This window comes from Salvelinus fontinalis, chromosome 19 (assembly GCF_029448725.1).
Source record: "Salvelinus fontinalis isolate EN_2023a chromosome 19, ASM2944872v1, whole genome shotgun sequence".
In the NCBI taxonomy this organism is placed as follows: domain Eukaryota; kingdom Metazoa; phylum Chordata; class Actinopteri; order Salmoniformes; family Salmonidae; genus Salvelinus; species Salvelinus fontinalis.
Genome location: NC_074683.1, coordinates 50,026,019 through 50,042,145, shown reverse-complemented (window position 1 = coordinate 50,042,145; position 16,127 = coordinate 50,026,019). Strand labels below are relative to the sequence as shown.

Genomic DNA, 16,127 nt, shown 5'->3' with positions numbered 1-16,127 from the left:
ATTATTTAATACAAAATACATTTCACCAAAAATCATGGTTTCATAATTATTGGCACTCCTCATTTAGTACTTAGTGTCACCACCTCTGGCAAGGATAACATCATGGGGTCTTTTCCTGTAATGTTTGACAAGGTTAAGGAACACATTTGGAGGGATTTTGGACCATTCCTCGATGCAGATCCTTTCAGGATCCTTCACATTCTTGGGTTTGCGCTTATCAACTGCCCTCTTCCACTCAGCCCACAGGTTTTCAATTGGATTGAGGTCCGGCTACTAAGATGGCCGTGGCAGAGCATTGATTGTGTTGTCACAGAACCATTTGTGTGGATCTTGAGGTATGTTTTGCGTCATTGTCTTGTTGGAATGTCCACCTACGGCCAATGTCCACCTCTTAACCAGTACCCCTGGACCTCTGGAATTAAAACAGCCCCAAACATCACTGACCAACCACCATATTTCACCGTGAGTATGAGGTGCCTCTCCTCGAATTAAAACAGCCCCAAACATCACTGATCCCCCTCCATATTTCACCGTGAGTATGAGGTACCTCTCCTTGTATGCATCTCTGTTTCGACGCCAAACACACCGGTGCTGTATCTGACCAAAACGTTACATTTTGGTCTCATTTGACCAGAGCACCTTCTTCTAGTCATAATTTTTAAATGACGTTTGGCAACTCAAAGCGCTTGTGTATTGAGGTCAGAAAGGGCTTTCTTCTGGCAACCCTTCCAGAGAGCATGTGGATGTGGAGGTGGTGTCTGTGTCTTGGGGTCAGAAAGGGCTTTCTTCTGGCAACCCTTCCAGAGAGCCTGTGGATGTGGAGGTGGCGTCTGTGTATTGAGGTCAGAAAGGGCTTTCTTCTGGCAACCCTTCCAGAGAGCCTGTGGATGTGGAGGTGGCGTCTGATGGTGCTTTTTGAAACCTGGTGACACCAAGACGCCACCAAGGCCTGCAATTCTTTCACGGCGATTCTTGGGGATGTTGTTGCTTTTCTCACCATCCTCCTCCCCGTCCTGGGGGGCAAAATGCATTTGCGTCCTCTACCTGTGAGGTTTTCAACTGTTCCATGTCTTTTAGATTTTTTAAATAATTGCCCTGACAGTGCTCAGTGGTGTATTCAATCGTGGATCTTCTTCCATGACCAGATTTATGAAGGTCTACGACCATCTGTCTCTTTGATCTGCCAGTTATTATTATTTATTTATTCCACCTTTATTTAACCAGGTATTTATATATATATATAACCCTAACCCTTTATTTAACCAGGTATTTATATATATAACCCTAACCCTTTACTTAACCAGGTATTTATATATTATATATATAACCCTTTATTTAACCAGGTATTTATATATATATATATAACCCTAACCCTTTATTTAACCAGGTATTTATATATATAACCCTAACCCTTTATTTAACCAGGTAGGCCAGTTGAGAACAAGTTCTCATTTACAACTGCGACCTGGCCAAGATAAAGCAAAGCAGTGCGACACAAACAACAACACAGAGTTACACATGGAATAAACAAACATACAGTCAATAATACAGTAGGAAAGGTCTATATACAATGTGTGCAAATGAGGTAGGATAAGGGAGGTAAGGCAATAAATAGGCCATAGTGGCGAAATAATTACAAATATAGCAATTAAACACTGGAGTGATAGATGTGCAGATGATGAATGTGCAAGTAGAGATACTGGGGTGCAGTATGGGGATGAGGTAGTTGGATGGGCTATTTACAGATGGGCTATGTACAGGTGCAGTGATCTGTGAGCTGCTCTGTCAGCTGGTGCTTAAAGCTAGTGAGGGAGATATGAGTCTCCAGCTTCAGAGGTTTTTGCAGTTCGTTCCAGTCATTGGCAGCAGAGAACTGGAAGGAAAGGCGGCTGAAGGAGGAATTGGCTTTGGGGTTGACCAGTGAAATATACCTGCTGGAGATAAGGCGGGGCTTTACCTAGCAAAGACTTATAGATGTCCTGGAGCCAGTGGGTTTGGCGACGAATATGAAGCGAGGGCCAGCCAACGAGAGCGTACAGGTCGCAGTGGTGGGTAGTATATGGGGCTTTGGTGACAAAACGGATGGCACTGTGATAGACTGCATTCAATTTGCTGAGTAGAGTGTTGGAGGCTATTTTATAGATGACATCACCGAAGTCAAGGATCGGTAGGATAGTCAGTTTTACGAGGGTATGTTTGGCAGCATGAGTGAAGGAGGCTTTGTTGCGAAATAGGAAGCCGATTCTAGATTTAATTTTGGATTGGAGATGCTTAATGTGAGTCTGGAAGGACTTTATGAGCTTTATACCTTTATAACTTTTTGGAGTTTGTGCTACAGGATGCAAATTTCTGATGGAAAAAGCTAGCCTTAGCTTTCCTAACTGCCTGTGTATATTGTTTCCTAACTTCCCTGAAAAGTTGCATATCACGGGGGCTATTCGATGCTAATGCAGTACGCCACAGGATGTTTTTGTGCTGGTCAAAGGCAGTCAGGTCTGGTTCTTTTGTTTTCTTCATGGTGTTGGACGACAAAGGGATATTGCATGCGTGTTACCTCATTTTTATACCCTAGTGAAACAGGAAGTGATGTAATGGCTCAATATAGTTCCCTAAGATTTAGATACACTTCAATAAGTGGAATGTAATTCCTGGTTTAATTTTGGTAGATGTTATTTACAATCATCTTTAAGGATGCCATTAATTTGGATACTTGGATTTGGCGGACATTGATTTTTAAAATTAAATCAATAAATTATTTTGTTGGGTTCCATTGAAACATTAATAAAGTACAGTATTTCTCACATGTTGGTATTTTTAAGTTTCATTATAATTATATTGTTTATATTTGTTGTAGTATTGTTTGTGCGTTGCCACTCAGGGGTGCCAGTAGTTTTGGAGCCCGCTGTATGTACATATACAGTACCAGTCCAATGTTTGGACACTATATGATTCCATATGTGTTATTTCATAGTTTTGATGTCTTCACTATTATTCTACAGTATAGAAAACAGTAAAAAAAAATGTTTTTAAAGCTTGAATGAGTACGTATGTCCAGTCTATTGACTGATACTGTAAATACACTGCTCAAAAAAATAAAGGGAACACTTAAACAACACAATGTAACTCCAAGTCAATCACACTTCTGTGAAATCAAACTGTCCACTTAGGAAGCAACACTGATTGACAATACATTTCACATGCTGTTGTGCAAATGGAATAGACAAAAGGTGGAAATTATAGGCAATTAGCAAGCCACCCCCAATTAAGGAGTGATTCTGCAGGTGGTGACCACAGACCACTTCTCAGTTCCTATGCTTCCTGGCTGATGTTTTGGTCACTTTTGAATGCTGGTGGTGCTCTCACTCTAGTGGTAGCATGAGACGGAGTCTACAACCCACACAAGTGGCTCAGGTAGTGCAGCTCATCCAGGATGGCACATCAATGCGAGCTGTGGCAAGAAGGTTTGCTGTGTCTGTCAGCGTATTGTCCAGAGCATGGAGGTGCTACCAGGAGACAGGCCAGTACATCAGGAGACGTGGAGGAGGCCGTAGGAGGGCAACAACCCAGCAGCAGGACCGCTACCTCCGCCTTTGTGCAAGGAGGAGCACTGCCAGAGCCCTGCAAAATGACCTCCAGCAGGCCACAAATGTGCATGTGTCTGCTCAAACGGTCAGAAACAGACTCCATGAGGGTGGTATGAGGGCCCGACGTCCACAGGTGGGGGTTGTGCTTACAGCCCAACACCGTGCAGGACGTTTGGCATTTGCCAGAGAACATCAAGATTGGCAAATTCGCCACTGCCGCCCTGTGCTCTTCACAGATGAAAGCAGGTTCACACTGAGCACATGTGACAGACGTGACAGAGTCTGGAGACGCCGTGGAGAACATTCTGCTGCCAGCAACATCCTCCAGCATGACCGGTTTGGCGGTGGGTCAGTCATGGTGTAGGGTGGCATTTCTTTGCGGGGCCGCACAGCCCTCCATGTGCTCGCCAGAGGTAGCCTGACTGCCATTAGGTACCGAGATGAGATCCTCAGACCCCTTGTGAGACCATATGCTGACACATGCACATTTGTGGCCTGCTGGAGATCATTTGTGTTGAGGATCAGCGTGGTGGAGGTGTTGTTTCTTACCTTCACCGCCCGTCAGGAGGTCCAGGACCCAGTTGCACAGGACGGGGTACAGACTCAGGTCCCCGAGCTTAATGATGATCTTGGAGGGTACTATGGTGTTGAAGGCTGTTCTGTAGTCAATGAACAGCATTCTTCCTCTTGTCCAGATGAGATGTGGCAGTGAGATGGCGATTGTATCGTCTGTGGAACTTTTGAGGCAAACTGAAGTGGGGGTAGGGCAGGGGTGGGCAAACTTTTTAGCTCGAGGGCCACATTGGGATTTTGAAATTCAATGGAGGGACGCATTTTTTGGGTGACCAATTGTTTGTTAATATCAATTTGCGGGGGCCTCCCGAGTGGCACAGCGGTCTAAGGCACTGCATCGCAATGCTTGAGGCGTCACTACAGACCCGGGTTCGATCCCAGGCTGTGTCACAGCTGGCCGTGATTGGGAGACCCATGAGGCTGCGCACAATTGGCTCAGCGTCGTCCAGGTTAGGAGAGGGTTTGGTGGGCCGAGATTTTCTTGTCCCATCACGCTCTAGCGACTCCTGTGACGGGCCGGGTGCATGTACGCTGACACGGTCGCCAGGTGTTCAGTGTTTCTTCCGACACATTGGTGTGGCTGGCTTCCGGGTTAAGCTGGCATTGTGTCAAGAAGCAGTGCGGCTTGGCTGGGTCGTGTTTCGGAGGACGCACGGCTCTCGACCTTTGCCTCTCCTGAGTCCGTACGGGAGTTGCGGCAATGGGACAAGACTGTAACTACCAATTGGATACCACAAAATTGGGGAGAAAAAAGGGGTAAAATGTCTCGTTGGCTGGATTGAAGGGCACGGCGGGCCGGTTATGGCGTGGGTCTAGGATGTCAGGTAAGGTAGAGGTGATATGATCCTTGACTAGTCTCTCAAAGCACTTCATGATGACAGAAGTGAGTGGTACGGGGCGATAGTCATTTAGTTCAGTTACCTTTGCTTTCTTGGGTACAGGAACAATGGTGGACATCTTGAAGCATGTGGGGACATCAGACTGGGATAGGGAGAGATTAAATATATTGGTAAACACTCCAGCCAGCTGGTCTGCGCATGCCCTGAGGACGTGGCTAGGGATGCCGTCTGGGCTGGCAGCTTTGCGAGGGTTAACATGCTTAAATGTATTACGTCGGTCACGGAGAACGAGAGCCCACGGTACTCGGGAGCAGCCTGCTTCCGTGGCACTGTGTTATCCTCAAAGCGGGCGAAGAAGGTGTTTAGCTTGTCCGGGAGCGAGACGTCGGTGGAACTGTGTTATCCTCAAAGCGTGCGAAGAAGGTGTTTAGCTTGTCCGGGAGCAAGTCATCGGTGTCAGCGACTTGGCCGGTTTTGCCCTTTGTAATCCGTGATTGTCTGTAGACCCTGCTACATACGTCTTGTGTCTGAGCCGTTGAATTGTGACTCCACTTTGTCTCTGTACTGACGTTTTGCCTGTTTGAATGCCTTACGGAGGACATAACAGGACTGTTTTGTATTCAACCATATTCCCAGTCCCCTTGCCTTGGTTAAATGGTTCGTGCTTTCAGTTTTGCGAACTGCTGCCAACTATCGACCCCTCCCCCCCCCCCCCCTGAGGGGCCAGTGTTCAGGGTCAGCGTGGCAGATGTGTTGTTACCTACCCTCACCGCCTGAGTGTGGCCCGTCAGGAAGTCCAGGATCCAGTTGCAGAGGGAGGTGTTTAGTCCCAGGGTCAACCATGATAGACTTCTTGTTTTTAGATGTTTCAAATGCATTCCTTCTGTTTCTGTCATATTGTCTGCTAAGCCCTGGTATACAGCACTTTCATATTGTACTGTGTGATTCATCCATTTATTTAACTAGGAAAGACCCTGGAGATTAGAAACGTGTTGAATTAGCTGTATCAACCATGTTGCATGTCCAAAACTGGGTTTCCCAGCATCCTCTCTCTCTATAACTCAATTCTAATTCATTTATATTACTCGTTATACAGTAAGCCATTCATATGTCAAATAGCATTTTGACGCCTTTTTGTTTTTTCCTTCCAGCATCCCCTGAGCTCCCCGGCAGGAGGACCGCACGCTCCAGGCCCAATGTGGCCAGGAAGGAGGAGGTAGTGGAGTCTCTGCCCACCCTGAACACGGAGGTGTGGAGCTGGGGCCGGGGGCAGGAGGGACAGCTGGGCCACGGAGACCAGCTACCCAGGCTCCAGCCGCTGTGTATCAAGAGCCTGAATGGAGAGGAGGTAGTGAAGGTAACGGCAGGAACACACCACTCACTGGCCCTTACTGCACAGTGTCAGGTAAAAACACAGTCCCCATCACACTCACAGTTCCCTTATACTATTGACTTATACTATAGCCTTATACTATTTCCTTATCATATTGCCTTATCCCATTGCCTTATCCTATTGCTTTATACTAGTGCCTTATCCTATTGCCTTATCCCGTTGCCTTATCCCATTGCCTTATCCCATTGCCTTATCATATTGACTTATCTTATTGCCTTATCCCGTTGCCTTATCCTATTGCCTTATCCTATTTCCTTATCCCATTGCCTTATCCCATTGCCTTATCCCATTGCCTTATCCCATTGCCTTATCCCATTGCCTTATCCCATTGCCTTATCCCATTGCCTTATCCTATTGTCTTATCCTATTGCCTTATCCCATTGCCTTATCCTATTTCCTTATACCGTTGCCTTATCCCATTGCCTTATCCTATTGCCTTATCCCATTGCCTTATCCCATTGCCTTATCCCATTGCCTTATCCCATTGCCGTATCCCATTGCCTTATCCTATTGCCTTATCCCATTGCCTTATCCCATTGCCTTATCCCATTGCCTTATCCCATTGCCTTATCCCATTGCCTTATCCTATTGCCTTATCCCATTGCCTTATCCCATTGCCTTATCCCATTGCCTTATCCCATTGCCTTATCCTATTGCCTTATCCTATTGCCTTATCCCATTGCCTTATCCCATTGCCGTATCCCATTGCCTTATCCTATTGCCTTATCCTATTGCCTTATCCCATTGCCTTATCCTATTGCCTTATCCCGTTGCCTTATCCCGTTGCCTTATCCTATTTCCTTATCCCATTGCCGTATCCCGTTGCCGTATCCCATTGCCTTATCCCATTGCCTTATCCCATTGCCTTATCCCATTGTCTTATCCCATTTCCTTATCCCATTGCCTTATCCCGTTGCCTTATCCCGTTGCCTTATCCCATTGCCTTATACTATTGCCTTATCCCATTGCCTTATCCTATTGCCTTATCCCATTGCCTTATCCTATTTCCTTATCCCATTGCCTTATCCTATTTCCTTATCCCATTGCCTTATCCCATTGCCTTATCCTATTTCCTTATACCATTGCCGTATCCCGTTGCCTTATCCTATTGCCTTATCCCATTGCCTTATCCCATTGTCTTATACTATTGCCTTATCCCATTGCCTTATCCGATTGCCTTATCCCATTGCCTTATCCTATTTCCTTATCCCGTTGCCGTATCCCGTTGCCTTATCCTATTGCCTTATACTATTGCCTTATCCCATTGCCTTATCCTATTTCCTTATCCCATTGCCTTATCCCATTGCCTTATCCCATTGCCTTATCCCATTGCCTTATCCCATTGCCTTATCCTATTTCCTTATACTATTGCCTTATCCTGTTGCCTTATCCCATTGTCTTATACTATTGCCTTATCCCATTGCCTTATCCTATTGCCTTATCCCATTGCCTTATCCCATTGCCGTATCCCGTTGCCTTATCCCGTTGCCTTATCCTATTGCCTTATCCCATTGCCTTATCCCATTGTCTTATACTATTGCCTTATCCCATTGCCTTATCCCATTGCCTTATCCCATTGCCTTATCCCATTGCCTTATCCCATTGCCTTATCCCATTGCCTTATCCCATTGCCTTATCCTATTTCCTTATACTATTGCCTTATCCTGTTGCAACGTCATTGTATTTATTTGATTGCCTCTCTTCCTTTGAATTTAGAGGAGAGACTGATAAGAAGTTCTGGTGTGATATAGCATGACATAGCTAATACTGTAGGGTCCTATACATTGAGAGACTGGTGTGTAATATAACCAGGCTTTATCACCCCAGGTGTTTTCGTGGGGCAACAACAGATCCGGCCAGTTGGGACACATGAACAGCCCCACTACCATGCCTCAACAGGCCAAGGTACCTACATTTACCTACTGTGGAGTGCATATATTCTTCTCTTTACTTCCTTTCATGGTTATACTGCGCTGCTGGTCTAGGCTGCTGGTCTGGTCTGGTGGTCTAGCCTGGTGGCCTAGCCTGCTGGTCTGGTGGTCTAGCCTGCTGGTCTAGCCTGGTGGCCTAGCCTGCTGGTCTGGTGGCCTAGCCTGCTGGTCTAGCCTGGTGGCCTAGCCTGCTGGTCTGGTGGTCTAGCCTGCTGGTCTCGTGGCCTAGCCTGCTGGTCTCGTGGTCTAGCCTGGTGGCCTAGCCTGCTGGTCTATCCTGCTGGTCTGGCCTGGTGGCCTAGCCTGCTGGTCTCGTGGCCTAGCCTGCTGGTCTGGTGGTCTAGCCTGCTGGTCTAGCCTGCTGGTCTGGTGGTCTAGCCTGCTGGTCTAGCCTGCTGGTCTGGTGGTCTAGCCTGCTGGTCTAGCCTGCTGGTCTGGTGGTCTAGCCTGCTGGTCTGGTGGTCTAGCCTGCTGGTCTAGCCTGCTGGTCTGGTGGTCTAGCCTGCTGGTCTAGCCTGGTGGCCTAGCCTGCTGGTCTGGTGGTCTAGCCTGCTGGTCTAGCCTGGTGGCCTAGCCTGCTGGTCTCGTGGTCTAGCCTGGTGGCCTAGTCTGCTGGTCTGGTGGTCTAGCCTGCTGGTCTAGCCTGCTGGTCTAGCCTGCCGGTCTAGCCTGCTGGTCTGGTGGTCTAGCCTGCTGGTCTAGCCTGGTGGCCTAGCCTGCTGGTCTCGTGGTCTAGCCTGCTGGTCTAGCCTGGTGGTCTAGCCTGCTGGTCTGGTGGTCTAGCCTGCTGGTCTAGCCTGGTGGCCTAGCCTGCTGGTCTGGTGGTCTAGCCTGCTGGTCTAGCCTGGTGGCCTAGCCTGCTGGTCTCGTGGTCTAGCCTGGTGGCCTAGTCTACTGGTCTGGTGGTCTAGCCTGCTGGTCTAGCCTGGTGGCCTAGCCTGCTGGTCTTGTGGCCTAGCCTGGTGGCCTAGCCTGCTGGTCTCGTGGTCTAGCCTGCTGGTCTAGCCTGGTGGCCTAGCCTGCTGGTCTGGTGGTCTAGGGTCTGGTGGTCTAGCCTGGTGGCCTAGCCTGCTGGTCTCGTGGTCTAGCCTGGTAGCCTGCTGGCCTGGTGGCCTAGCCTGCTGGCCTGGTGGCCTAGCCTGCTGGTCTGGTAATCTATCAATCAATCAATCAATCAATCAATTTTATTTTATCTAGCCTGCTGGTCTGGGGGTCTAGCCTGCTGGTCTGGTGGTCTAGCCTGCTGGCCTGGTGGCCTAGCCTGCTGGTCTGGTAATCTAGCCTGCTGGTCTGGTGGTCTAGCCTGCTGGTCTAGCTTGGTGGTCCAAGATCTGTTATCTGCCGTAAAGCCAATTCCTACGGTTGTTGTCATGCATTATATGTGGCCTGTCAACAACCGTAGGAGTTGGCTTTACAGCAGATAACAGTTCTGGGACCACCACTGCTACTGTTGCCCTGCCAACAGGTCCCTCACACTCTGACATCTCACAGGAGGGCAAAACACACTCAGATGTCACAGGGTCTGTTTGTGTTGGACCTGGTGGCTGGGCAGAGCCACAGTGTGTTCCTGGCTGATCTGTGTTTGTGTTGGACCTGGTGGCTGGGCAGAGCCACAGTGTGTTCCTGGCTGATCTGTGTTTGTGTTGGACCTGGTGGCTGGGCAGAGCCACAGTGTGTTCCTGGCTGATCTGTGTTTGTATTGGACCTGGTGGCTGGGCAGAGCCACAGTGTGTTCCTGGCTGATCTGTGTTGGACCTAGTGGCTGGGCAGAGCCACAGTGTGTTCCTGGCTGATCTGTGTTTGTGTTGGACCTGGTGGCTGGGCAGAGCCACAGTGGGTTCCTGGCTGATCTGTGTTGGACCTGGTGGCTGGGCAGAGCCACAGTGTGTTCCTGGCTGATCTGTGTTTGTGTTGGACCTGGTGTCTGGGCAGAGCCACAGTGTGTTCCTGGCTGATCTGTGTTGGACCTGGTGGCTGGGCAGAGCCACAGTGTGTTCCTGGCTGATCTGTGTTGGACCTGGTGTCTGGGCAGAGCCACAGTGTGTTCCTGGCCTGATCTGTGTTTGTGTTGGACCTAGTGGCTGGGCAGAGCCACAGTGTGTTCCTGGCTGATCTGTGTTGGACCTGGTGGCTGGGCAGAGCCACAGTGTGTTCCTGTCTGATCTGTGTTGGACCTGGTGGCTGGGCAGAGCCACATTGTGTTCCTGGCTGATCTGTGTTTGTGTTGGACCTAGTGGCTGGGCAGAGCCACAGTGTGTTCCTGGCTGATCTGTGTTGGACCTGGTGGCTGGGCAGAGCCACAGTGTGTTCCTGTCTGATCTGTGTTTGTGTTGGACCTAGTGGCTGGGCAGAGCCACAGTGTGTTCCTGGCTGATCTGTGTTGGACCTGGTGGCTGGGCAGAGCCACATTGTGTTCCTGGCTGATCTGTGTTTGTTGCGTCAAAACAGAACACTCAAAACATGAGCACAATGGCAGCTCTTCCTTTAAAGACCTCCAGGCCTCAAGAGGGCAGATAACCCAAAAAACACGGGTGGAACTAAAAAATTGAGCCAGGATTTCTGGAGGGACTACTTTTACATGCGCACCTGTCAGATAAGCATGGGTATAAAATGTTTGGTCCTCAACATACACACAGCTCATTGTTCAACCCTAAAGACGCAACTGGTATGTAATGTTTGGAATTATTTATTATGTTGCATCCAGTGCTTAGCACAATTTACATGTTTAACTCTGGTAGGAATGTTTTCTTTTGTTGTGGATATTTTCTGACTGCAGAAGTAATTGCTAGAAGTGCTAGATTAAATTGTTTAAACGTTTACTTTATTCAAAGCCATGCTTTGTTGCTGTGTCATGCATTGTTTAGTGTCAAATAATGCATGTTTATTCTCTGTTTGTTTAAGGTTATCAACCTATTCCTAGTGCTATTCCTAGTGCTAGTGCTATTCCTATTGCTATTGCTATTCCTATTCCCTATTCCTCTGTGATTCAACTACTCTATTCAACAAATCAACTATTTCAACATATTCAACAAATGGCATCAAAACCATAATAAAACACTGGAAAGGAATTGAGTTGTCCCTTTGCATCCTTCACGGGTTGAGCAAGCCGTTTTCAAGTTTGGGCAGAGCTGAAAATAATTATAACACCTAGACAACTTGACAGTTGATAACCAACGTGGCAGTGAAGACAAAAGGATTAACGGCCTGAAGTCAGGAAAGCTGTCGTCGCAGAGAGGATATTGGCTTACATCTCAAAATGGCGGAGGAAGCTCTTGGGAAAACAGTGAAGGAGCTGAAGCAAGAAAGAACTTTGGCTAAGAGTGCTTTTACCAAGCAAGCAAACTTCCTTAGCAGAGGTGCAAAACACATGACTAAGAGCGAACTGCGAGAGGAGTTCAAGAAGCTCACGTCGGAGGCAAGGAAGGTCAGTGAGACAAATGATGAATACAGGGCTGGACTTCTGGCAGACATTGAAGCTGGAACCGATGAGGGTGAAGAAGCTGACCTGAGCAAGCAGCAGCAGACTGAACTTGAGAAGACATTCCAAGAATGCGAAGTACGATTGGATGAGGTCAGGGGGATGATCCAGTCCAACCTATGGCCTAGATACGGGGAGGACGAGGTGAAGTCTGCAATCAAAGAAGCTGAGACCGCCTGTGATGGAGTTGCTCAAATACCTGTTATTGCTGTAAATAGAGATGGCTTCGAGCTACGGTGGGATGGTGCGAAGGCACAAGTCCAAGATGCAATCACAAGCCTAGCAGAGTGGGAGATGTGGATTCCAGTAGCAGAAAAAGAACGGCTGGAAGCCAGAATAAAGAATCTGAAAGCATTCAGAAACAACCTTGAAGCAAGGAGGGCAGAATTTCTCACAGCGCAAAGAATTGCGGATGAGGATAAAGACAGAGGGAGAGTGCTGCAGATGCCCATGCCAGCTCCACATCCGACACTGAGAATAAAACCAACCTGTTTACCCAAGTTCAGTGGGTATAAAAGGAATTTCCATCGATGGAGGAGAGACTGGGAGAGTCTACAGAAGCAGGGGGAACCAACAGGCTCAGTCGAAGTAAAGAAAATCCAACTCATTGACAGTGTAGATGAGAGAATGTGCAGAGACCTCCGTTTGTCTACTTACAATACTGCTGAGGACATGTTCAGGGTGCTTGAGAACAGGTATGGAAACAAGTCTACAATTGCCTTGGAGATAATTGAGGATCTGGAGAAAATTCCTGCTTTAAGAGCAAATCAGCCAAGGAAAGTTATCGACATGATCCAAACTATAGAGAAGGCACTGGATGATCTCACAGAGCTTGGAGGCACAGGAGCCATCAACAACCCTCTAGTGATCAGATCCATAGAAAGCAAGTTACCTGACAACATCAAGCAGGATTGGCTTGTCTTCATGGTTAACCCGAGGAATAATGTCACGCCGGACAATCACTTTGAAAACCTTCTTAAATTCCTGAAAACACAGGAGGAAATTCTTGAAAAATTAGAGCAGCTGGGAGTGAGTGAAAAGCCAGAAAATAAATATGCTTGTGTGGAGAGAAGATATGCGTCCACACGTTCCACAAGGAAAGGCGGCTGTGTTGTCTGTGGAGATGAAAAGCATAGAGAAAAGATCTTCTTTTGCAAGCGTTTCAAAGAACTGAAGCCGGTGGAAAAGTTGGATGCTGTAGAAAAGCTGGGGGCCTGCAAGAGGTGCTTGGTCTGTCATGGAGAAGATGATGAATGCAAAGACACTTACCTGTGCAGGAAAAGAGACTGTAAGAAAGACCATCATTTCTTTCTTTGTCTGAAGGGAGATTTCAAGAGAAGTGTCTCAGACAGAAGACAATCCAATGTGAGAAGGTATACGCTTACAGAGGAGCAGGAGGAATTGGTATCTAAGCTCTCCCCAGAGATGGCAGAGAAATTCAAGAAAGCATTCACCAACGCCACTGCGAAAACAAACTGTGTCAAAAATAATCAGCTGGGAGTGACTGAGTCAAGTGCAGTAGAAGAATTGCCAGTTATTCTAATGCTGCTCAAGGTAACTGCCAATGCAGGACAAAGAATTGGAACCCTGATCGACTTGGCATCGGACACAAACTACATCACTCACAGAGCTGCCAGAAGATTAAATCTTCGAAGTGAAAACATCACTTTAGTCGTTCATGGAGTCGGAGGAATGGCCATGAAGGTTAGAACCAGAAGATATCTCCTCAGAGTGAGGGTCAAAACGCCCATAGGCACGGAAAGAGCTCATGAGCTTATCTGCTATGGTTTGAATGAAATTGCCAACGTCCACAGAGTCATCAAACCTGAGCAACTCAAGAAGTTCTTCCCAGAAGTCAATCTAGGAGATCTGAGTAGACCGGAGAGTATTGAGCTACTGATAAGCCACCGCGAAGGAAGACTTGCTCCGCAAAGAGTGAAGGTGATTGGAGACCTTGTCTTGTGGGAAGGTCCGCTAGGAAAGACTGTTGGTGGAGCACATCCAGATCTGTTTGAAGAAGTGGATATAGCCGCACACAGGTCTGAAACACACTTTGCTCGATCCATGAAAGCAACTGCTGTCAAGTATCAAGAGATAGCTAAGCTGTTCACAGCTGAAACCAAAGGAACAGTTGCTCACAGAGAGTTCTTGGATTGGTGGAAGTGGGACAGCATTGGAGCAGCTTGCGACCCAAAGTGTGGAGGATGCCGGTGCGGCAACTGTCAACCAGGAGGCAAAGAAATGACTCTGAGTGAGGAAAGAGAGCTGGAGATCATAAGGAAAGGCCTCACCTACATCAAAGCAGATGCTCACAGTGATGAACCCCACTGGGACACAAAATACCCCTGGATTCAAGATCCAAGTTCCCTTCCTGACAACAGGATTGGGGTGGAAGCCACCTTCTTGAGAACAGAAAAGGAACTCAAAAAAGAGCCAGAGTGGAGAATAGCATACACAGCTCAAGTCCATGAAATGGTCGAGAGAAGAGCAGCGAAGAAACTCACCAAAGAGCTCATTGCCAGCTGGAAGGGGCCAGTATGGTATGTCAGCCACTTGGTGGCAGCAAACCCGCACTCTCTCACAACACCTGTGAGACTGGTATGGAACAGCAGCCAGAAGTTTAGAGGGGTCAGCATGAATGACCTTCTGCTGAAAGGGCCTGATGTCCTCAATCCCATCCGAGCAGTACTACTCAGGTTCAGGAGAGGCGTCAATGCTGCCCTCGGCGACATTAAGAAAATGTACAATTCTGTGTGGTTGGAAGACCTGGAGATGCACCTCCACAGATTTCTCTGGAGAGACACTGAGGAGGAAGAGATTGAAGAGTATGCGATCACCAGAGTCAATATTGGTGATCGACCAGCAGGGTGCATTGCGCAATTGGCTATGAGAGAGACAAGCAAACTGCCCATGTTTGCTCACCTGGAGGAGGAACGTAGGATCCTTGAAGAGGATACCTATGTCGATGACATCCTGACTTCCCATAATGACTTGCAAAAGCTGGACCAGAACACCAAAAGTGTTGAAGAGATCCTGAAGGCAGGCGGCTTCGTCCTCAAGTCCTGGGTCCGGTCAGATCAAAGTGGGAGGCAGGAGATCGTACCAGAAGAACAAGGAGCGCAGTCAAGCACAGCACTCATTCTCCCAAACCAAATGAGGGAAGGAGACAATAAAGCCCTTGGAGTTGGATACCTTGTTGAGGAGGATAGACTGTACCTCATGACTTCAATCAATTTCTCAAAGAGGAAAGGGAAAATGAGAGTCGGCCAAAATCTCCTTGATGAAGAGGTGAGAGGGAAAACTCCAAACCCACTGACGAGAAGAGAACTGCTGAGCCAGGTAGCTAGCCTGTATGACCCAATAGGCCTCGTCACACCTGCCAAACAAAAGGGCGCCATTCTTGTCAGAAAGGCGTTTCAGGAAGCTGGAGGCAAAACTCTGAACCGAGACACTTGGGACAAACCTTTGTCTGAAAATTTGAGGGAAGAAGCCATCCAATTCTTTGAGGAATACACACGTCTTGGCCAAATCACCTTTCACAGAAGCCTCACACCAGCCAACTGGATTGGAAAACCATGGGGAATAACATTCTCTGATGGAAGTGACAAGAGCTATGGAGCCGTAGTGTACTTAAGATGGGAGACCCAGCAAGGCATCAAAGTCAGACTGGTTGAATCCAAAGCAAAGCTCACACCATTGGACCAAAAGGGAGAACCAGTAAAAGCTGAAATCTGCGGTGCTGTCTATGCAGCACGACTTCGAAAGTACGTTGAAAAGCATAGTCGAATAGAAATTGAACGATGGCTCCATCTACTGGACAGTCAAACTGTGTTGGGAGCAATCCAGAGAGACAGCTATGGATATCAAACTTTCTTTGCAAATAGAGTTGGAGAGATCCAGAAATCCACATCCATAGAAGACTGGTGGTGGATCCCAGGAAGCCTGAACAGTGCTGACATCATAACAAGAGGGGCAGCCCCAGAAGACCTCCAGGAAGATTCCATGTGGCAGGATGGACCAGCATTCCTGAGGAAACCTGTGAAAGAGTGGCCACATAAGTCAGCCAAAGAAATCGCTGCGTATGCCAAGGAAGGTATAAACAAACTTCGAAGGAAAGCTTTCTCAGCAGCACTGACCAGAGCGCAGGTCAAGAGAAACCAGAGTGATACACAGCAAAATAAACCAGATGAACCTAAGACTCGGATCCGAAGATCACCAGCCGGCTCTGCGGTAACAAAACTGATTGACATCAGGAAATTCAGCAATCTGACCAGGCTGATCCGAGTCATTGCCTGGGTTTGGAGAGCCGCAACGAAATGGAAAGAAATA

At 47.8% G+C, this 16,127-nt stretch overlaps 1 protein-coding gene across 3 annotated transcripts in view; it reads left to right on the top strand.

The window, feature by feature from the left end:
* als2a (alsin Rho guanine nucleotide exchange factor ALS2 a) overlaps nucleotides 1–16,127 on the top strand; it is a 127,877-nt gene that overhangs the window by 15,298 nt on the left and 96,452 nt on the right. For all 3 annotated transcript variants that reach the window (XM_055871888.1, XM_055871887.1, XM_055871889.1), the window contains exons 7-8: nucleotides 6,148–6,401; nucleotides 8,217–8,294. In XM_055871888.1, the coding sequence (XP_055727863.1) occupies nucleotides 6,148–6,401; nucleotides 8,217–8,294 (332 nt within the window). The remainder of the gene's footprint in view (nucleotides 1–6,147; nucleotides 6,402–8,216; nucleotides 8,295–16,127) is intronic.